This window comes from Abrus precatorius, unplaced genomic scaffold, assembly GCF_003935025.1.
Source record: "Abrus precatorius isolate BTA unplaced genomic scaffold, Abrus_2018 Scaffold7, whole genome shotgun sequence".
NCBI classification, from domain to species: Eukaryota; Viridiplantae; Streptophyta; class Magnoliopsida; order Fabales; family Fabaceae; genus Abrus; species Abrus precatorius.
The window spans coordinates 2,762,500-2,782,976 of NW_020874417.1; the positions used below are offsets into that span (position 1 = coordinate 2,762,500).

General features: G+C 30.0%; 2 protein-coding genes across 3 annotated transcripts; both read right to left on the reverse strand.

Annotated features, from left to right (window-relative positions):
• Positions 1-4,215: 4,215 nt before the first annotated feature.
• Positions 4,216-7,529, reverse strand: LOC113872038 (inorganic phosphate transporter 1-4-like). Its single transcript, XM_027509220.1, has one exon. The coding sequence runs from the start codon at positions 5,785-5,787 to the stop codon at positions 4,216-4,218; it is 1,572 nt and encodes a 523-aa protein (XP_027365021.1). The 5' UTR covers positions 5,788-7,529.
• A 1,163-nt stretch (positions 7,530-8,692) lies between these two features.
• LOC113872583 (chromatin modification-related protein MEAF6) lies at positions 8,693-12,106 on the reverse strand. Of its 2 annotated transcripts, none has more exons than XM_027510247.1 (7): positions 11,933-12,106; positions 11,754-11,848; positions 11,133-11,233; positions 10,489-10,558; positions 9,509-9,536; positions 9,366-9,426; positions 8,693-9,273 (listed from the first exon to the last, which is right to left on the reverse strand). In XM_027510247.1, the coding sequence occupies exons 1-7, from the start codon at positions 11,943-11,945 to the stop codon at positions 9,168-9,170; spliced, it is 474 nt and encodes a 157-aa protein (XP_027366048.1). In that variant the 5' UTR covers positions 11,946-12,106; the 3' UTR covers positions 8,693-9,167. The 2 variants fall into 2 exon arrangements, with proteins under 2 accessions (XP_027366048.1, XP_027366049.1); XM_027510248.1 differs by having other exon boundaries at positions 11,754-11,840; positions 11,933-12,093.
• Between the last annotated feature and the right edge of the window lie 8,371 nt (positions 12,107-20,477).

Here is a 20,477-nt window from a genome sequence, read left to right on the forward strand (position 1 = left end):
AAAAAATTCTTCAAAAATTTAACACAATAATATTTATTAAAACTTGAATTCAAAATTAAATTAAGTTCAAATAAAATAATTTTATGTCAATTGCTTCATGTTGGATGATATAATGTAATATGTTTAATACATAACTTATGATTTTTAAAATTTTATTTTGAATGCAATATTTAGCAGGTTCTATGTCGTAAGACTTGAATACTAATTACCTATATGTTTATATCTACATGTATATGAGAATGATGGTGCTTAAGTCTTAGTATACTAACTTCTTTATTTGACTTTTTTAGTTACAAGTAAGAATTAAGTGAAAAATAAATAAAATTTGTTAAGGTTGACACAGCTATTAATTAAGATATAAATTAATGTGTCATTTTAACTTTATTTGTAAATATTATATCTAAAAATATTATAAATTTCTAGGGACTTTAATACAAATATTTATTATTATTATTATTCATGAATGATATTTTAAGCTTTAAAAATATTTGATAAATTTTAGAATTCGAGCCATTTCAAATCTGGCCAATCACAATCACCAAATTTAGGGCATGAAATATTCAAATGAAAGTTGAAAACAAATTTTTTTTTTTCTATACAGGAGATCGAGAGGATATAAAAGAGAGCAAATAAACTAATGTAGAGTCGATAATCGCTATTTATTTGCACTTTAATAGCATTTTTTCTGTGGGTACTATGATCCAACAAATTGCTTCCCTTATTTGAGAGAAATCTAACAATTGCATGTTTAGTAAGTTGACAATTGCTAGAAATGAGTTATTTGGTTGTAATGGGAGGGGCCTCATGAGTAAACTAAGCTGGCAATGACAAGCATACAGAATAATGCAGACACAATCAATCAACTAGTGGTGTTTTACTGTTTCTGTTTTCATAAATTAATTCAATGGATTCAAGGGCTTTTCTTTGGCTGAAAATTTGAGATTTCATATACAAAAATGAGTTAGATCCTAGGCCTCCATAAACTACCTGACTTGTGAGTTTGATTTGACACCTGAAAATAGCCAAAAGGTAACAACGAGAGCACTTTCCTCTTCTGAAAGAAAATTCAGTGTATTTGCCATTCTTTTTCAGCTAGCCTACCAACATGGACCTTGCAAACATATGTGGAGTAAACTTCCTTTCCAATATCTAAGTTTCAGTTCCTTTACCATTTGACTTTGAAAAGTTATTATGTTAGTTTTTTACTTGATAAAAAATTATTATTCATTTTCATTTATTTATACTTTTTTTTTCATTTTATATATAAAAGACTAAAATAAATAATGTGTTGCAAAATTAAACAAAAACAAAAAGTTTTATAAAATAAAGAGCTAAAGCAATCAATACGTTTAATTTCAAGAATCACCTCTCTGCCATGCCAAATCACTAGAGGCATGAAGTGAGATTTATTTTATTTTTGAAGTCTAAGAAAGGTATAAATAAGATCTCATGCAAAATATTCAAGTAGTTTACCAATAGTAAAATTCTAGTGGTTTAAATATAGATGAAGAGTTTGCTTGTATTTCAAATATAAAGAAAAGTGCTTGGTGAATATTCTTTGGAATGTTCACATTTTGAAAAAGATAGAAGATGTAAAGATAGAATAAAAAATAATAAATGCAATAAATGATATGATATAATGACAAGAAAGAGATAAATAAATAAATATTAATACTATTTGAGTATTTATAAAAGATTGATTAGAACCAAACTTAACTCCAATTTAAATTTATTTTATCTTATCGTTTGAGAATAAATGGTTCAGACCGTAGTTTTTACCTTGAAAATCTTATAAATTATGTTTTATTGATTAAACAAACAAGCACGAAATGAGTGACTTTTTCTTTGTTCATCAGTTTTGCTTTCAATTATACTTCGCACTAAGCTATAAGGTGATCTCCAACACACCCAAAATTAAGAGCTTAATAGGACAAAACCCACCAACCAGTCCATTATATATGTATATAGTGCGTTGGATATTTTTATAAAAAATAATGGTGAAAGGCTAACTTTCACTGTTGGAGCTCTGATTTGAGGTTAAGGATGAAGATTGAAAAATCCAGCAAGTTCTATCTACTTTAAACCATGGCCCTCAAAAATGGACATAATTGAACTCCGAAGTTGTTTAGGGGATAAAGGAAATGCACATGGACTAACATCATGGCAAGTATATGGAGGAAGAAACTTGTGATTTTTATGCATTACATATGCCTTTTGAATTATACCACTTTCATTAGTGACATTAATCATTCTCTCTTCCAAAACAACACAAGCCCTTGGCAGAAAGTTTTTTATTATCCTGTCAATTTTTTTGGACTAAAATGGGAGACTTTTCTACAACATATGTATAGGAATGTATTTAATGAGATTAATTTTTATTTTAAAAATGCAAAAAATAATTTTATATTACATAATTAATTATATATATAATTAGTCAACATAAAAAAGTAGTAAGTTAGTGATCATACGATAAATTTAAAAAGTTATGTAAATTTTTTTAATCTTTTTCCATTTAAACAAGACTAATTATTTATATTTATTATTCTCATTTTAATAAAAACTAAGTGTTGGGTCAGTTAAATCATGTCTTTTATACATCGATGTATTCCAAACAAACAAGAAAATCTTGTTGGAAATACCATGATGATGATTGCAACATAAAATTATGGATAATTTATACTTGAAAAGGTAGTGCTGATTGAGACATACATTCTAGACAACGTCTTCAAACTGAGCTTAGTATTGTACATTTGTTTTGCCACAGAAAGAGAAGTACACCAACTAACTATTGATGAGGGTTTAGGAAAACCTAGTATACCCAAATTCAGACCTAAAATGATGTCTCTTAAAAGAGGGTTGATCTTGCAAACCATTTACAACCTAAAATGTTGTGATATTTATTTATTTATATTTGTGATATATTTTCTTCATTTTTAATGTAATAAAACTAAAGTTTAAAAAATTGAATAAAAAAGTTACTTAAAAACAATCAAGACAAAGAAGACAAAGATGACAAAATCACTTTCATTTAATAGCGAGAAAAAAAATAGTATGATAGCGTTTAAAAAAAACATTAATATTAACTATTTCAACTACTTTATCAAACAATATTATTTTTATTAAATAAATTTTTAGCTAATAAATAAATATTCAATTACTTAAAATGTTGCCAAACACATTCTACATTCTTTTATTAGAAAACTATATAAGTTTGCAAACATGCGCATTATTTACATCATTAAATATTTTTCTTCCTATTTAAAGTTCTACTTTTATTTATGTTGGCGATATAATGTTCTTCAATATTTGATATTCGTATTTAGAATATCTAATATTTCGAATGTCATAATTAAGTTTCTTTAAATCACCATTAAATATAATCACTGATAACTTTTTTTAGATAAAAAATTATTTTATACTTTTTTGAAAAAGTTAATAAAAATTACTTTTTAAAAATAAAGTGAACAAAATATACACAAAAAAATATTAACAACACACTTATTATTTGTTAAAATTTATTTAAAATTACAAATATTATAGTAAGTTTCATTCTTAATTTAATTATTCTTGCTTTTAATTTAATAATTTTCTCTTATACTTTTAAAATTTTAATAATTTTTAACCGATAATCATGAGTATATTAAAAAGATAATATTAAAAGGTATAACCTTAACTATGTTCAATAGGAAACAAAATATTCTTGAAACATCACTAAAAAAAAATTACTTGATTTCTTGTGGAGAACACGACCATGTTTTTGTAATTGTGGTCCATTTTTTTATTCAGTTGTCCATTTTTGTAGTACAATACTTTTGACCTTCTTTTGACACGTTTTAGAGAGTTTTTCTTGAATTCTCAATGGCTCTTGTTGGATTCATGAAGGTAGGGGACCTGTTACCCACAAAAGAGAATTCTTGTTTTCAAGGATATGATTTTAGTAGACCGAAGAACAAGAAAAACTACACAATACACATTCAAACGTCTATTTTCTAATATTCATAGAACAAAGAGTACTTGAGGTTCCCTATTACAACACAATAAAACTAAACCAAACAGATAAAGCATACGGGAAGGGAAATGTTTGGTAACAATTCCCTAGCCAGATCAAAGGCACAACTTTATTCTAGTTCTAGTACATGGTCATAACCTAAAGACATATGGCAATGACATTATTCTAATGCTACCTTTCAGCATTTGACTTTTGTGACCCAACGACTATACCTTGGTCTCAACTTCCTCTTCATTTTCACCTGAAATCTCCTCCAAAGATTTACCCTTTCCCTCAGGCACCAAGAAAGTAAAGAAGAAGCCTAAAATGTTGACCGCACCTAACACAAGCAGCGAATTCCTCACACCAATGCCTGCAGGGTACCCTGCATCTGTTTTGCTCTTGTCCTGGTTCTGTGCCAAATACAAGAAGCCAAATGCACCAACTATAGCCCCTAGCTTCCCAGATGCAGATGATATTCCATGGCAAGTAGATCGGAATCTAGCTGGGAAAATCTCTGCTGGCACCACAAACGTGGTAGCATTAGGCCCAAAGTTTGCAAAGAAGAATGTCAGAGAATAAAAGACTACAAATCCTATCCGATTCTCCTTATGAGTCCAGTGATCATAAGGAATGGCAAGAGCAAACATAAAGACAGTCATAAAGAAGAACCCCATCAATTGGATAGTAAATCTTCCGATCCTGTCAATGAAGGCCACAGTAAACCAGTAGCCAGGAACTGTACTACAAAGAGCAATAAGAGTTTGAGCCCTTGCAATTCTATAAATCTCCTCAAGAGCGTTCATCGTTTTTGCAGCAGGAATCCAACCAACTGCACTAAAGATATCCTTTTGGAAGAGATTCTGACTGTAAAATGCAATATCAAGCAAGAACCAAGTGGTTGTTGTTCCAAGTAGATGCAGTCCATGGTGACTCAAGAACTGCTTGGAGAACAATCCATATGATTTACCTTGTGCCTTATCTTCCTTTTTTGGTTCAGCTTGAATCTCCACCTGCATAACCTTAGACATATCTGCTGCAGCTTGTTCCATATTCTTAGCAACCAGGGCAGTGTAACGAGCAGTTTCTGGCATCTTCATTCTCCAGTAGTAAGTTAATGCAGCTGGAAGTGCTCCCACCATTAGAATTATTCTCCAAACATAGTCCGCTTGTGGAACAGTTGAACCGAATGCATCAACCTCATATGCTGGAGCATCAAACCTGGCCTTGAATGCAGATGAAATTAAAATGGCAAATACACCTCCAGCCAATATTCCAAAACCCTGCATGGCAAAAACTGCAGCGATAAAAGCACCACGAGTCTTCTTATTAGAATACTCAGACATTATAGTAGCAGAAAGTGGGTAGTCTCCACCAATCCCAAAACCAAGCCAGAACCGGAAAAAGCAAAGAGTTGCCATCACAGTCTTTGCATTATGTCCAAAAGAAAGACCTGAAGCAATGGAACATATTACCATTAACATGAGGGTCACGCCATAGACTTTTTTTCGGCCCAAATTGTCACCGAGCCAGCCAAAGAAGAGTTGCCCAGAAAGTGTTCCAACGAAAGCTACACCATTCACAGCAGCCGACACATTGGGAGGCAATGTACCAGGCTTTGGTGCACCATCAACATGGTAATATATGCGCCCAAGTAGCTTTGTCACAAGTGATATGCAGAAAAGATCATAGGCATCAGTGAAAAAGCCCATTCCAGCAATTATGATTGCTGTGAAATGATACCATTGTGTTTTTGCCACATCCAGTGCATTTAGCACCTGAATTTGCTCCTTCCCCATCAAAACTAAACTTTCCTTCTCTTGAACTTTCTCTTTCCCAAATGCTTCACTTCTCTGCAAAATAGATGCATACAGATTATTACGTTAAACTTGTCTTAAATCAAGAGCAATAACATGCCACAATTATGCAATTTCAGGTTAATAATTTCTTGATTGGTGACTACCAACCATATCATGACTATGGAGATTGCAAAACCTATCAATACCAGCACTACAACTCCATAATAACTGAGTCAAGCCGTGAGATTATCTATTTCTGTAAACTTCTAATCCAATTACGACCATAAGAAAGATAAGGCATACAAACAACAAGATTCAGCTACAATCGCAATTCATATTATAAATCATCAGAGCTAATTTTTGTTAGTGAATCATAAATTATACCAAATTATAAGAACCATGATGAAAAATAACTTCAAGTATATCATACAAATAACATATTAAATATATGGTGCTCAAGATAGGAATACTGAACAAATTCACAAGTCATCATAACCACGTTTAAAACTAATTATTCTCCTACTGATCAATCAACCATCAAGCCTAATACTATCACCATCAGGAAAAGACATGATCAGTAAGCTAATAAAAGTTACTCGACAAATATTTTGAAAAAAAAAAAATGATTAACAAATTACGAAAATATACTTGATATATCTTGTACAGAATTAGAAATCTATCTTCTACTATTTTTTTAAAAAAAAATGTTAAGCGTCTTAATAGTACTTTTTAGGATGTGACAATTTAGCCTAGCCTTGGTAACTAGAAAGTAAAAACCACCAACCACGGTGTGCTTATCCGAAACATTAAAAAGTCACAAAAAACGGTGCCGTTTTTAATGTTATTTTTCATAAACGAAAAAGAGAACCAGATTTCAGTTCACTCTTCGCAAACTGGCTTGCGGGGCCATCGGAAACGGGATTCTGATTTGAACAGCGCGTTCAAGTCATTTTACAACTGAGTCCTACAGACTCAGGCTTATTTGTTTTATCATTCACAAAATAATTCTCCTCATTTTGATGGAAAACATATTGTTATAATAAAAATACGTTCACATCTTAAAAATAATCTTAAGGGTTAAAAATTAACTTTAACTAAATTTGAATCTTTCTATAACATAAAGTGATTAAAGTCTATGCAACACTCAATACGAGCAAAGTCCCCTCTGCCCCACTAGAACAAAACATACATATGCAAACAGAATTGATGGTCATATAAATATATATCTATGTTTTAAGTTTTCTTGTGGAAATGATAACATTAAATCTATTCTAAGATGTGCATATCTAAGTCATGCATGTTACGTCTAGAAATGATTCGTGCATGTTGGTTTTTTCAGATGTCATGAAAAAGGGAAAAGATGATGGTCACAAAAAGAAATGCATGCATGGGATTGGGATGAGAATGAAATGATAGATGATTATGAAGCTGACCTGCAAGTGCTAGAGAAGTTGTGATGAATTTGGAGAGAGAAAAGAAAGAGAAGAAATGGATGTGTACGTGAAAGTGTAAATGAAGTAGTTGATGATTTATAGGCAATGCAACACAACAGAGTCGTAGTTCCCCCAAATATTCCATCAGCATATACCCCTCCTTTTTGGCGCCCTTTTCGCCCCATTCAATATCCTTCACCTCTTTCTTCTAAGTCACATCCCCTCCCTTAATTTCTCTACTATTTCACTATTCTTTTTTGTTATTCTGTTAGCATCTATAATATGTTCCCATTTCTCAGTATCAGTCACATTTATACCAAAAAAAAAAAAAAATTACAAAAGAAAAGATAAAAAAAAATAAATAATGATAGAACTTAAATGAAGTATTAACTATGCATTTAGTGTTTTTTTTTATTAAAATTAAAAGTTTCTTTTAATAATTTATAAAATAAAAGTTGAAATTAAAATTCAGTATAAAATATTGAGATAAAATTTTAATATTAATTATAACATTAAAAGGACTTATAAACATTACACTTAAATTTTATTTTAAAATGAATGTGACATAAAATAAATAATATAATAGAGAAAAATTGTGTATAAATAATCTGTAAGTATTTGATGTGTGAATAATGTGTGAATAATGATTCCTCCAATTCTGCAGCAATATATAGGCGATGGTATTAAATAATTTAATTTGTGTTGAAATACACCAATTGTCTTTGCTGTTGTTGGGGGGTTAGGAATTTGTTTAGAAGAACGGGTAATGATGTTTTTCTCCAAATATAGCACAGTGGTTGTTCAGATTGTGATGTACTTGTTGGTTCCATTGACATTGTGCATCGCATGCCACGTGTTGTACACTTTCAACCCAATGCAAATAAAAATGCAGATTCGAATAATTACGAGTGTAGTATGTTACATGCGGCCGACAGGAAAAAACGACAACCTGTAATTCACCACTAGGGGGAGGTGTAAATACCAGTCCTTTTTTTATTTAATGATGGATCCAACTCCAAATATTAAAATTTCGAAAGAAATAAACAAACTAAATAATTTCAAATCACCATTGCAAAATGATAATATTTTACTAAAAATAATGTTTGTGTATCATGCATTTACGTATGTATATGTATATATTTCAAAACTATCAAACAACTATGTACCGATTAAACTTGAGCAGTGATAAGGTAGTAGAGATGACGAAGTCAGGATTGTAATGTTACTGTGAAAAAAGACCACCAGAGTAGCATGTTTGGTTGAGGTTAATTTTGTAGAAGTAATAGCTTTTTTTATATATAAAAATTCACTCAGAAAGCAGACAAAAATAAGTTAAATCAAACTCACAAATACCGAATCAATTAAATGGGATGGTAATCAATCCCTTGTCCGGGTCATCAAAATTGAACCCAATGCAGTCTCAAGATCCAATCATCTTCAAATATGGTTTCAACTTTCTATCATTAACTTGGCAAAGTAAATTGAAACATGCAAGATGAAAACAGACATCTCTATTTTCTGAGGGTAAAAGACTTTTCTTCGCTAGGCTGCAGTGCTATGGATTCATACCAGAAACTATAAATTTCTAGACAAGTTAGTTGACTTCATATTTCTTAGTTATGTACAACATTACAATTACAATCACACTAACAAATCATACTATAAAGAACAAGTTTAACAAAACAATCAACAAAAACATGTGCAAAGAAGCATTTGCCATATCCCGGCTGCTTTGCAATACAACAGGTCCCTCATGCCTTTCATAAAACATGAGTAAGTAGGCCTTGTTCACGCAAGAAGTGAAAAATCCACAACTATTGGGACAATATATACATTGAATGAGGATCCGCAAAGCACCAAGTGCCTATCCATTCAGTACGAAAGTAGGTTTTTCCAGGCTTTTTACATTGCACATAGTTTATCAGAAAGTTGGACCAGCATTTTTAATCACAAGGTCAGGTCAGGATCATCTTCATAATCAAAATCTTGTTCACTTGAAACCCTTATTCTCTTCGCATCTCTTGACCCACCTCTACCTTTCTTTGGTTTACCCCTATGGGACAGATTTATGGAACAGTTTGTGTTAACTAAGCTGTTAATTAATTCAAGAATAATGAAGCACAGATACATTAGTTGAGTGCTTACTGTCCATTAGCATAAATTCCTCCACCTTTTGAACGAGCAGGACCATAATCTGACCTACCATCTAAGATAAACAGAAATACCATGAATAAACAACTAAATTCATGCCAATAAAGTTATTGAAATGGTCACTTATATGAACTCACCATCTCGTCCAGCTGCAAGCTCTTCTGCCTATAGTAAACAGACAAAGAAAATGCATGTTTCAAATCAGAAATAACCAATTTGTGAAAAGATGCCAAGACTAAATAAATGGACCATGAATAAATAGAATTGGATGAAAGAAAACATAAAAAGATGATTTATTTTATGGAAACTGAAAAGGGTGTCAAGAGGATGGAAGGATTGAGCCGGCTAAAGGATCCACAGTTGGAGAGAATAGAAATCTATGTTTTGCCAGCTTGAAACTTCTATGGATCCTATCTGTCACAAAAAATGTTCTTATTTCTTAATCAATGTTTATATTTTAATGCTTGAATTTTGAAATTTTCAAATATTTACTGCTCTAATATGGTAATAACTTAATAAGCATAATACCTGCTCTAATGTCTCTTCTTCCAATGGGAAAAAGACTTCTAGATCCATGTATAGCAAACTAACAAAGGTTTCGAGTACCACTTGTATAAAACGCCAAATACAGTACAATCATACAACTGAGGCTATCATGAAATTCCAATTTTGGCTATTTCTACATTTCCATAAAATATGCCTCTGAAATATGTTTTCTGCTCCAAATTGATCAAAATGGTACCATTAGATCAGGCATTCTTAGCCAAACTTCCTAACTGAGCTCTGCCATTACAGTTGGCAGAAGTAAATCAAGATAGTACAGAATTATTATGTATACTTAACTCTGAAATTTTGGAAACTGATGCTTCCAACCAATAAGAACTCTTATTTTCCCGAATGATTAACATGCTAATTGCTAAACAGTATCAAAACTCTATATCAGACAAAAGTACTATGATTATTTTCTATTACAAGGACGAAAAAAATGAACATGAGATGAAGTGAAAGAAGTTCTCTTCTTCCTATTCTTACACAGAAAAAGTACTTAGCGTTCATTAGTGCACATTCTTTCACCTACTCCTAGTTGGCAGAATATCACTGAATAGCAGAAACATACCGCCGGTGAGGTCACTGATGATAATGAAAAGAGCCGATCTTCAGGCTGAAACTTTCTAGACCGCTTCAACCTGCCATGAAGAAATTTGATTCAACAACGTCATACATGCATCAACTTGAAGCCAAACTATGATTAAATGTACTTCTCACTTAAAACACATAAGACATGCATGCTCATACATTACGTCATCTCTGACACTGACATATAAAAGCATAGAAACACATAATGCACTCCATGTAACTTCCCTGTCTTCTCAACATTTCAAACTATTCTATTTCATCATCTAAAATAAGCATGATTCAAATACTAATGCATCTAGCCAAGTCCCAACAAGGTATCACTTTGTGCAGAATTTCAGCAATCAATATAAGTAACCAAACTCATGAGTTAGTCTTCCAAAATCCAACAATCAATGAATCAATTTAAGATCCAAATAGATGCCTGATAAATATGGTTAAAGATCAAGTACATAACAGCTTTTGACAGAACATATGGATGCCATTTCTTTTCAGCATAAATTAAATGAACTCTGGAAACTACAAGAACTGAAAGAAGTGGTTGTTTGATAATCAGAAGTCAAGATAGGAAAAAAATTGTGTTTCAGAAAAATGAAAGAAAGAAATCCAGAGAGAAGAAATTCACACAGGGCAGTGTTCTTGGATGAAGATAGGAACCCTTCAAATCCTTTTAATACATTGCCACATTGTCCAGGATCCTGTAAATAACTTGTCTCCATATCATATACCTGTGCTAAGGGCAAAATGTCAGATACTACTTGCTAGAAATCATGCAGAATGTTTCTTTTCAGGTGCTTAACTTCACTTTTTTTTTTTCAAGTAGATCAATTTAAGAATGGGAATGGTATTTGAGCATCATAGATATTGTTGCACCAGAAGTGCGTCACTGCATGCCCAATTCAACAAGAAAACTCAGTTACATATAATTTAAAATCAAGCAGATGAAAGAGGACAAACTGACAAACACCAGTCAAGAGATGGTACATGAACATTAGATTACTGAGCAAGTAAAGTGCCCAAAACTTAGGTTAAATTATAATTTGCCCAATTATCCCATTGCACACGGAATTGAATCAACCAACCAAACAAACAGCACAAGTTTTCTAAAAATTAAATTAATAATTCATAAGAAAAATCAAATCTTTTTGGGAACCCCAAAAACAAATTGTAACCTTGTATTTTCAGAGTCAGTTTCCGCTCCTTTCGAAGAAACCAAAGGAACCCCAGAAGCCAAAGTAGAAATTTTACCTGCTTTTCAATGCTCCGAAGCTCCTCGTGAAGCTTTGCTCTCCTACTAAGCAGGGAAGCCAACATTGCTGACGGGTTCACATTACCCTTTTGCCCTAAAACAGGATATTGTGTTATAACCCCAAAAAATCAAATTAAATTCAATTCAGTCGGAGAGTAACGTAAAAAATGATTATTACCTTCCGATTCCATTTTCGAGAGAACGAAATACTTGAGGAATATGAAAAACGAAAACCCTAAATCCCCAATTTTCGCCTTCTAGGGTTCAGTCTGAGTTTGGCTCGATTTCTTCGAAACTCCCAGGGCTAACTAAAACCAATCATGTTACGCCAAGTCAGCCATTGGCATAAAAGTGTAAAAACGATGTCGTATGAATCGATGTAGATAAAGACGTGGCGATTCGATCCGAACGGGCATGAACGACCGGTGTGCGGTGAAGTTAAGATGACAACGAGAATGATTTTAGGTACATTAGATAATTTATTTTTATTTTTGTTGAATAAAATATTTAATCTTTATTTTTATATTTATTGAGTCTTCACCTATTTTTATTATTAGTAATTTAGTCAACTAAAATATAATTTATACGTTTTTAGAATTTAATATTAAGTATTTATTGAAGTTTTTTTAAATATAATATAAAAGAAATAAATATTATAAAAATTTTAAATTGAAATATTAACTTCCAATAAAATATAAAACATTAAAACAAACTTTTAACTTAATAATTTTATCATGAATTATTATCATATAGGCAAGGTCTATTATTAATCTCTCTACATGTTTGAAAACCTATAAGATTAGGAACATTAGACATGCTAGAAGAATGATTGCTTTCATATTCCTCTGAAGAGTTACTCCACTTGAATTTTTAATCTCTAACAATGAAATGGCTAATATTACTTTCTATACACGAAAAATAATACATAAAAAAATAATTAACATATTATTATAAAATGTAGATATAATATTTTATATATATATATATATATATATATATATATAACATTTTATTTATCTACATGTCTTATCATGACTACTACTTCACGGTCATTAAATATTACAAATAATTTTATAATAAATGCTAAAAATACACTTTTAAATATATTTTTAATTATTAATTAAGATTTATTAAAAAAAATAAAAATATAAGAAAAAATAATTTAAAAGTATGTAAATTTTATATTATTTTCATAATTTTTATTCAATAATTAAAAATATATTAAAAAGAGTATTATTAACATTTCTCTTTATGCAATAAATTTTAACATTTCAGTTTCACAACATTTTTTAGTTACTAATACATTAAATAAGATTATTTATCTTTTTTATGGTTGTTGGGCTAAATTTATATTTATTAAATTTTAATATTTTAATAAATATAAATATAATTAACATTTATTGATATCAAATGTTAAATTTAAATATTTATATTACTTTATAATTTTTATAAAATGTACAAATGTTCAATCCACTTGTTAATTTGAAATATTTTAATAAAAAAATTAACTATATAAAATTTTATATAAAAATAAAATTAATTAATACTTTATTTTATTATTTTATTTTAATATGTATTATATTTTTAAAATATAAATAAATAATAAATTTTAGATAATATATTTATAAATATTTAAATTGTGTAAAATTTAATATATATATATATATATAAGAATTTTATAAAAAAATTATTTAAAGATTTAAATGTCTAAATTTGGGGAAATTTATTTTAATATTATAATTTAAAAACAATTTATGACTTTATTGGTAATCTCAAATAATTTTCAACTCTAGGTTTTTTTGGGTCATGTGGCCATAAGTTTTGCCATTTCGTCTGGCAAATATATATATACATTTTATTATTGTTAATTGAATTTTGTCAAGAAAGTTGTGAAATTAATAAGAATGTGACACATGTAACGTCTAGAAGAATTTCGCATATTTGATGGCAAAAATATTTTTTTTAATTTATTTTTAAATAAATTTTGCACGAGATTGGTGAAACAAATGAGAGTCCGACATGTGTCAACATGTTGTTTAAATTTGCAATTTTAGTGGCAAAATTATTACAGAAATCGCTATCCAACCTGCGAAATTTATTGGCTACAATTACTAAAATATTTGCAAATTATATGGAGAAATTTGAACATTATATATAACCCACCCTTCTCTCATTTTTATCAAAGAAGAGCAAATTAGAAGAAAATCAGGTATGTTTAATTTAATAATTTTATTATTCAATTTTTAATATATAAATTTAGTTATTTTTAATTAAATAAATTGTTAAATTAATTAAGGAGTATTGTTTATTTTATTTATGTTAATTATTCTAAAATTTAAATATTAAATAAAGTTTATTTGTAAAAATGCGGGATGAGTGAAATTGTTATTATTATATATTGGAATGGTAGAATCTATGAAGGAAATGAAGGAGTAAGTTTTGAAGGAAATAAAGTAATTCAGATAAAACAAGAAATAAGTTATGAAACATTGAAAAGAAAAATTCATCTGAAACTTAATCTTAACTATAATTAAGTTATTTCTAAATTTATTTTTTAATTTTTCATTAATAAAAATATTAGACAGTATACAGCTTTAGATATATGTGATGATAAAGATATTGATTGCATGATAAGTGTATTTCAAAAATAATCTGGTAGAAATATTATTCAGTTATATGTAGATATTGCTGTTGGTGGAAGTTCATCAGTGCCTTTACAGGTGATAAATTTAAAGTTATCACTTTCACAGCAAAATGATAGGACTCTTGTGAGTCGTGATTATAATAAAGATAAAATTATTTACGTTATAATATCTTTTAAGTAATATATGTAATTGACTAAATTAAAACTGATAAATTTGTTGCAATAAAGGAGTTAGGAATGATGTTGATGAAGATAATGAACACTCAGATTATGAGAGTTACACTGATAGAGATGATGAAGCAGAAATTTTGTTAGACAGTTATACAACCAATTGAAAATGTAGGAGGTAATGTGGAATAATTATAAAAATTTTGTTTTTTGTAGTTATTTATTTATATATTCACGCTAAATATAATGCAAAAGATATTGTAATTCTTTTTTGGAATGTTACTCCAAAGTATAAGTATATTAATTGGGAATATCCTAATCAAGAAGTGAATGAAGAACATCTTTAAGAAGTCAATTCATGGGTTGAAGGAGATCTTTTATTTGTTAGCCTATTATTTGACAGTAAAGAAGATGTGAAAAATGCATTAAAACATTACGCAATAAAGATTCATCAAAGTTATTTTGTGGCTGAGTTTAAACTAATATGTTTGTATTTTAAATGCTTAAACCATACCTCTGGTTGTCTATGGAGAGTGAGGGCTTCATTGTTGAAGAATTCAAACAAGTGAAAAATTATTAGGTGGGGTGATTCACATACATGTGTCAATATGAGAATTTTTTAAGATCATTAAAAATTAAATTCTAATTTAATTTGTTCATATATTCTTGGTAGGACAAATATTTTTTATTTTTTTATTTTTACAATGACATTCTTATTAACTTGAGAAAATTTATTTTATGTAGGAATGGTGAACAAAGAATCGTCCGTACATATTTCATTAATACAAGAGCGAATATGTGTTCAGTTTGGATACAAAATTTCATATAAAAAAAGCTTGGAAGACAAAGCAAAAAGTCATTGTTAAAGTATTTGGTGATTGGAATGAATCATACGCTACCTTGCCTCGTTAGTTAGAATACATGCAATTACATTCTCTTGGATCTGTTTATAAAATTGAAACAAAAGAGTATGTGGTTAGTCATCAAGTGAATAACAGGTGTAGAGTATTTGAACGGTTATTCTGGTCATTCCAACAATGTCACGAGGCTTTTAAATTCTACAAACCTATATTACAAGTGGATAGGACGTTCTTATATAGTAAGTATTGTTATATATTGCTCATTGCAACAACTCAAGATGGAAACAATTGTGTCTTTCCAATAGCTTTTGCAATTGTTGATGGAGAAACCTTGTCAGCATGAGAATGATTTTTGACATTGATTTGTTTGCATGTTACCGATAGATCAGGAATTTGTTTGATATCAGTTAGACATTGAAGTATAAAAGGGACTGTGTCAAATCCACACATTGGGTGGCAACCTCCAAATACGTATCATGTATATTGCATTCATCATATTGTCAGCAACTTTAGTCACCAGTTTAAAAATATAGCATTGAAGAAAGAGTTCATCAAATTGGGTATGTATTGTTTATCTAGATTATTGTTAAAGTATTAGATAGCCATTGAATCTGTTAATACATCTTTTAATGTTTTGAATGTTGTATATGTAGGTTATACACCATCAAAGGTCATATTTCAGCACAAGTTTACTAGATTTTGCAATGAATCTGAAGATATACAAAGGTGAATTGATTGCATATCAAAAGAGAAATGAGCATTATCTTATGATGACGAAGGACGACGTTATTGACACATGATTACAAATCTTTCAAAATCAGTAAATAAGGTGTTGAAAAGTGCTAGAAACCTGCCTATAAATGCACTAGTTAAAGCTACCTATGGGCGATTGGTTGAATATTTTGTGAAGCATGGAGAAGAGGCCATCTCTGACCTTCACAATGGAAGCATGTTCTGTCATAAAGTGATATTACAAATTCAAAAAAATCAACAAGAAGTTTCATCACACCAAGTTCGTTGGTATGATATACAGAGAAAAAGTTTTGAGGTTGAAGAAGCTTTTAATCCAATAACACAAAGGGGTAGACACAAATGGACAATTATATTGGATAGGAGATTCTGTGAATGTGGACGATTTTAAGCTTATCAATTTTCTTGTTCACATGTGATAGCGGTCTGTATAGTTGTCAGTATCAATTTGTGGCAATATGTGGACCCAATTTATTCAATGCAATATGTTGTAAATGCATACTCCCTATAGTGGTTTCCTCTTGGAAATGAATGCAACATCCTTACAAATAATGAATGGAAGTTAGTACCTGATGTTGACAAAGTAAGAGGTAATGGCCAACCAAAGTCAACTCGTATTAGGAATGAAATGGACTAGGTTGAGTCATAAACTAGACAAAGGTGTTCCAAATGTAACGAAGTAGGTCATAATCAACGTCATTGTCCTCAACAAAACAATATTGGTTAACCATATCATATAAGTTAGTGTTTATATATTTTTTTTGTTAAATACATAATTTATGTATTTGTTAAATGAGATTATTATTTATCCTAATTGTCATTAATTATTATAATGAAAGCATAAATGCTATATCAAGTAAAGGCTAAGACTAATTAATAAGTCGGGGCGGCATATAGGCCACGAAAGCATAATATGTGATCTAAAATAATACTACATATAAACATGTCATTGCTGCCCCCTATGTGCCTGATGATCATGATCCTCTAGAGTCAAGATGCATTGCCTCTGTCTATCTCAAGCTCCTTGATAAGGGTTCCAACGAACCTCTCCTAAATCAGCAACCGTACCAAACTCGGTATTAAGATCAATACCTGATTCTATAGACTTGGAGTCAAAAGGGAATGGTGCTCATGAGGAGGTGTCCAAAAGAAATTAGGTCGTGAGCTGTAATCTTCTGATCCTGTAAATGGTGAAGATGGGGGTTGTGATGGATGATGGATACCCTGTGCTGAATGGAAACAGGTTGGGACAATAATAAAATGAGATGGCTGAAAAGGGAACTGTGATGGTACAGGAAAGATACCATCAAGTCGCTCTGGCATAGCCGGGATAGCCCACTCTACTGCCTGCACTTATCTTCGTCAACGTGCCAAACCTCTTCCTTCTCTTCATTAATGCGGCTGATCTATGTGTAAGTCTAGGTCGATGAGATTACCACTTTGTCTGGAGGATATGAAGATGAAACAAGCTCTAATACGCGATCTTGCTCCTTCTTCAGTGATAGGAGAGTCTCAGGCAAGTCCTTTAATTCATTAAAAGTAAAGCAATCCTATCCATCAGTGCTTAAGTAATGCAATCTCTCCATCACATCACCTAAAAAATATAAAAATGTAACCATTACGGTAATTTTGTATATAAAAAAATATTAATAGTGAACAAAGTATATAATACTCTATCAACATACTGACAAAGTTGATAAAGCTGCATCCCTGGTCATCCAACGATGAGTGTGACTAACATGCCATCGCATGTACTTTGAATTTGAGCTCAGTAAACCATACTGAGGCTTATTAGTCATCACCCAAAGTCATCTACTCTCCCAAATTTCTAATATAACACTGAACTTGGCTGACCAATCTTCTCCAATCTTTCCTCTAAGGGTAAGGTCATGTAGTTGGTCAGGCTGGTAAGGAGCCTTTGGTATGTGCTGAACCATACTAAACGAACGCATTACTCTATCAGGTTGATGCCACTCACATACCTGAAAACATATAAGTAGCACCACTGCCCTCTATAAGTCCATACTGTCTCTACAAATAGGTGATAATATATTGATGAGTTCCATATTGTATGACACCCACACAATCTGTATGATGACATAAAAATATGATTAATAAAAAAATCAAAATTAATTAGTGTAATATACGCTATTTAATACATGTTATTTAAATAAGTAACTCAGTATAAAAGTTGGCTATAATACCTCATCACGTGCTAAACGATAAAAAATATATCTGTAGTATTGGACATTTTTCTTTCCCTTTCTTATACCGTGGGATAACCATCTGTAAGTAATTTTGACCATAAAAACATGAAGTCAAACAAATAACATTATAAAAGTAATTTTGACCACAAATGCGTAGAAAAACAATAATAATAACAACTTACTTAACACTGTAGGGAAGATAGAGACGTGTATAGGAAGGATTGGTAGGTGCTATCTAGGGAAATCTATCCCATGCCCATGCCACAATCAATGCAGCAAGTCCTCCAATAGCAACACGATCAATATTGGTGGTCATGCATAGCTCTCGATACAAATAACCTAAAATTGCAGAACTCTAACTATATTGACCGGTCAACTTAAAATTTTCAATCAAAGGCAAGTACCTCACAGATACCCTACTACTAGAGTGATCAGGAAGCATGAACCCTCCAATAAGTCTCAATATATATGTCCTAGCAAATCGAGTAATCTGCAGTGGAGTCTAATTATGCATGGCATTATGAGTGAAGTGCTCGTCCAACCATCTCATCTTCAAGAAACTCCCTATAAAAGCATCTGATCTTGGTCTGATACCTAGGCTGTCTTCAACAATCTATGCCCAGTCACCTCCAGTGGGTGTTATAACAGGTCTCTCATCTATGTGTAATCCTAAGAGAATAGCAACATCCTGAAGGTTAATAGTACACTCTCCAGGGGCATGTGGAAGGTGTGCATCTCGAGCCTCCACCTCTTTACTAATGCAGTAATCAATCCCACATCTACGGAAAGTTGAGACAAGTTAGTCACTCCAATAAAACCTGCTAACTCTGGATGTGGAATAATTTTTTTTGGAACACTCTCTAATTCACCAGGAATATTTTGGTCTTTCTGACTTTCAATATCGGGTGATCACGTCCATCTCAAATATGTTCAGAAATATGAATACTCTGAAACCAAAGAAGTGATGAATCTTCTTGCCCAGGATTAACATCCCTACTTTGCCATGAAGATGATGTCATCTATGCAACAACAAAAAATATTAGTAAGATAATTTCATTTAATAATAATAATAATAATAATAATGTATATTTTACTAACATATTAATAATACATATTTTATAATAGTTAAACAAATTTACTAACAAATCATTATCATATTGTAATGACATAAATATATATTCATTGTAATATATTATAAATGCAAAAATCAGGTATAATTTCATCAATTAAATCATAACTATACTTTTTTTTACAAAATGAATAACTAAATTACTAACTTATATTCTATACAAATTATAATTTATGTAGTATCAATTTTATTTTAAATAAATAAATTCTTATTTATATTTTCATATATATTACTAAAGATATATAAATTTTTAATTATTGTAATTTTTTTCATATTAAAATGTATTTAATAAAATTTATATAAATAATGTTACGTTATTTAAATACAAAACTCTAATTACCAACATAAAATAAAATAAAATATTTTTTTTCATATTTCTAATTTAAATCTACATAAATTACATATAGTTTATAATTATATAAATAATGTTACATTTTTTTAAGTAAAAAATATAATTATTTACATAGAAATTTTATACATATATATAATTCATACAAATTATGATTATATCTTAATTATTTTACATTATTACTGCATTTCAAGATTTATAATTTTAAAATTTTGTGTAAAAATTATTTATTACAATAAAACTAAGTATAAATTATTTTATTTAACTAATTTTCTATTATTCTATATTTTTACAAATATATATAACAATTTATGCAAACAAATTTTATAAATTTTAATTTAACCTATCTTTTTAACAATTAATTATAATTTTACATTTTAATCAACTATATCACAATTTATTTTTTCTAAAAACATATTAATCTATATACAAATAAATGAAAAAATATTTAAAATTTAAATTCTTTTTTACTAACCTTAATAAACCTTCAGCTAAATTATTTTCTCACTCACCTCCACTGAATCATCTGCATACAATTAAAAAATATTAAAATATTAATTGTTGCCATTTATCAGATTATTCAATTAACAAATCAAATTAAAAAATATAAAAATAT

Bases quoted from the DNA above. Each gene is read 5' to 3' on its own strand.
- LOC113872038 (XM_027509220.1), bottom strand. From the start codon at position 5,787: ATGGGGAAGGAGCAAATTCAGGTGCTAAATGCACTGGATGTGGCAAAA.
- LOC113872583 (XM_027510247.1), bottom strand. The intron at 10,559-11,132 runs GTGTGAATTTCT...TCTTCATGGCAG, and splicing joins TCATCCAAGAACACTGCCCT to GTTGAAGCGGTCTAGAAAGT. The intron at 9,427-9,508 runs GTGAGTTCATAT...TGTTTATCTTAG, and splicing joins GCTTGCAGCTGGACGAGATG to ATGGTAGGTCAGATTATGGT.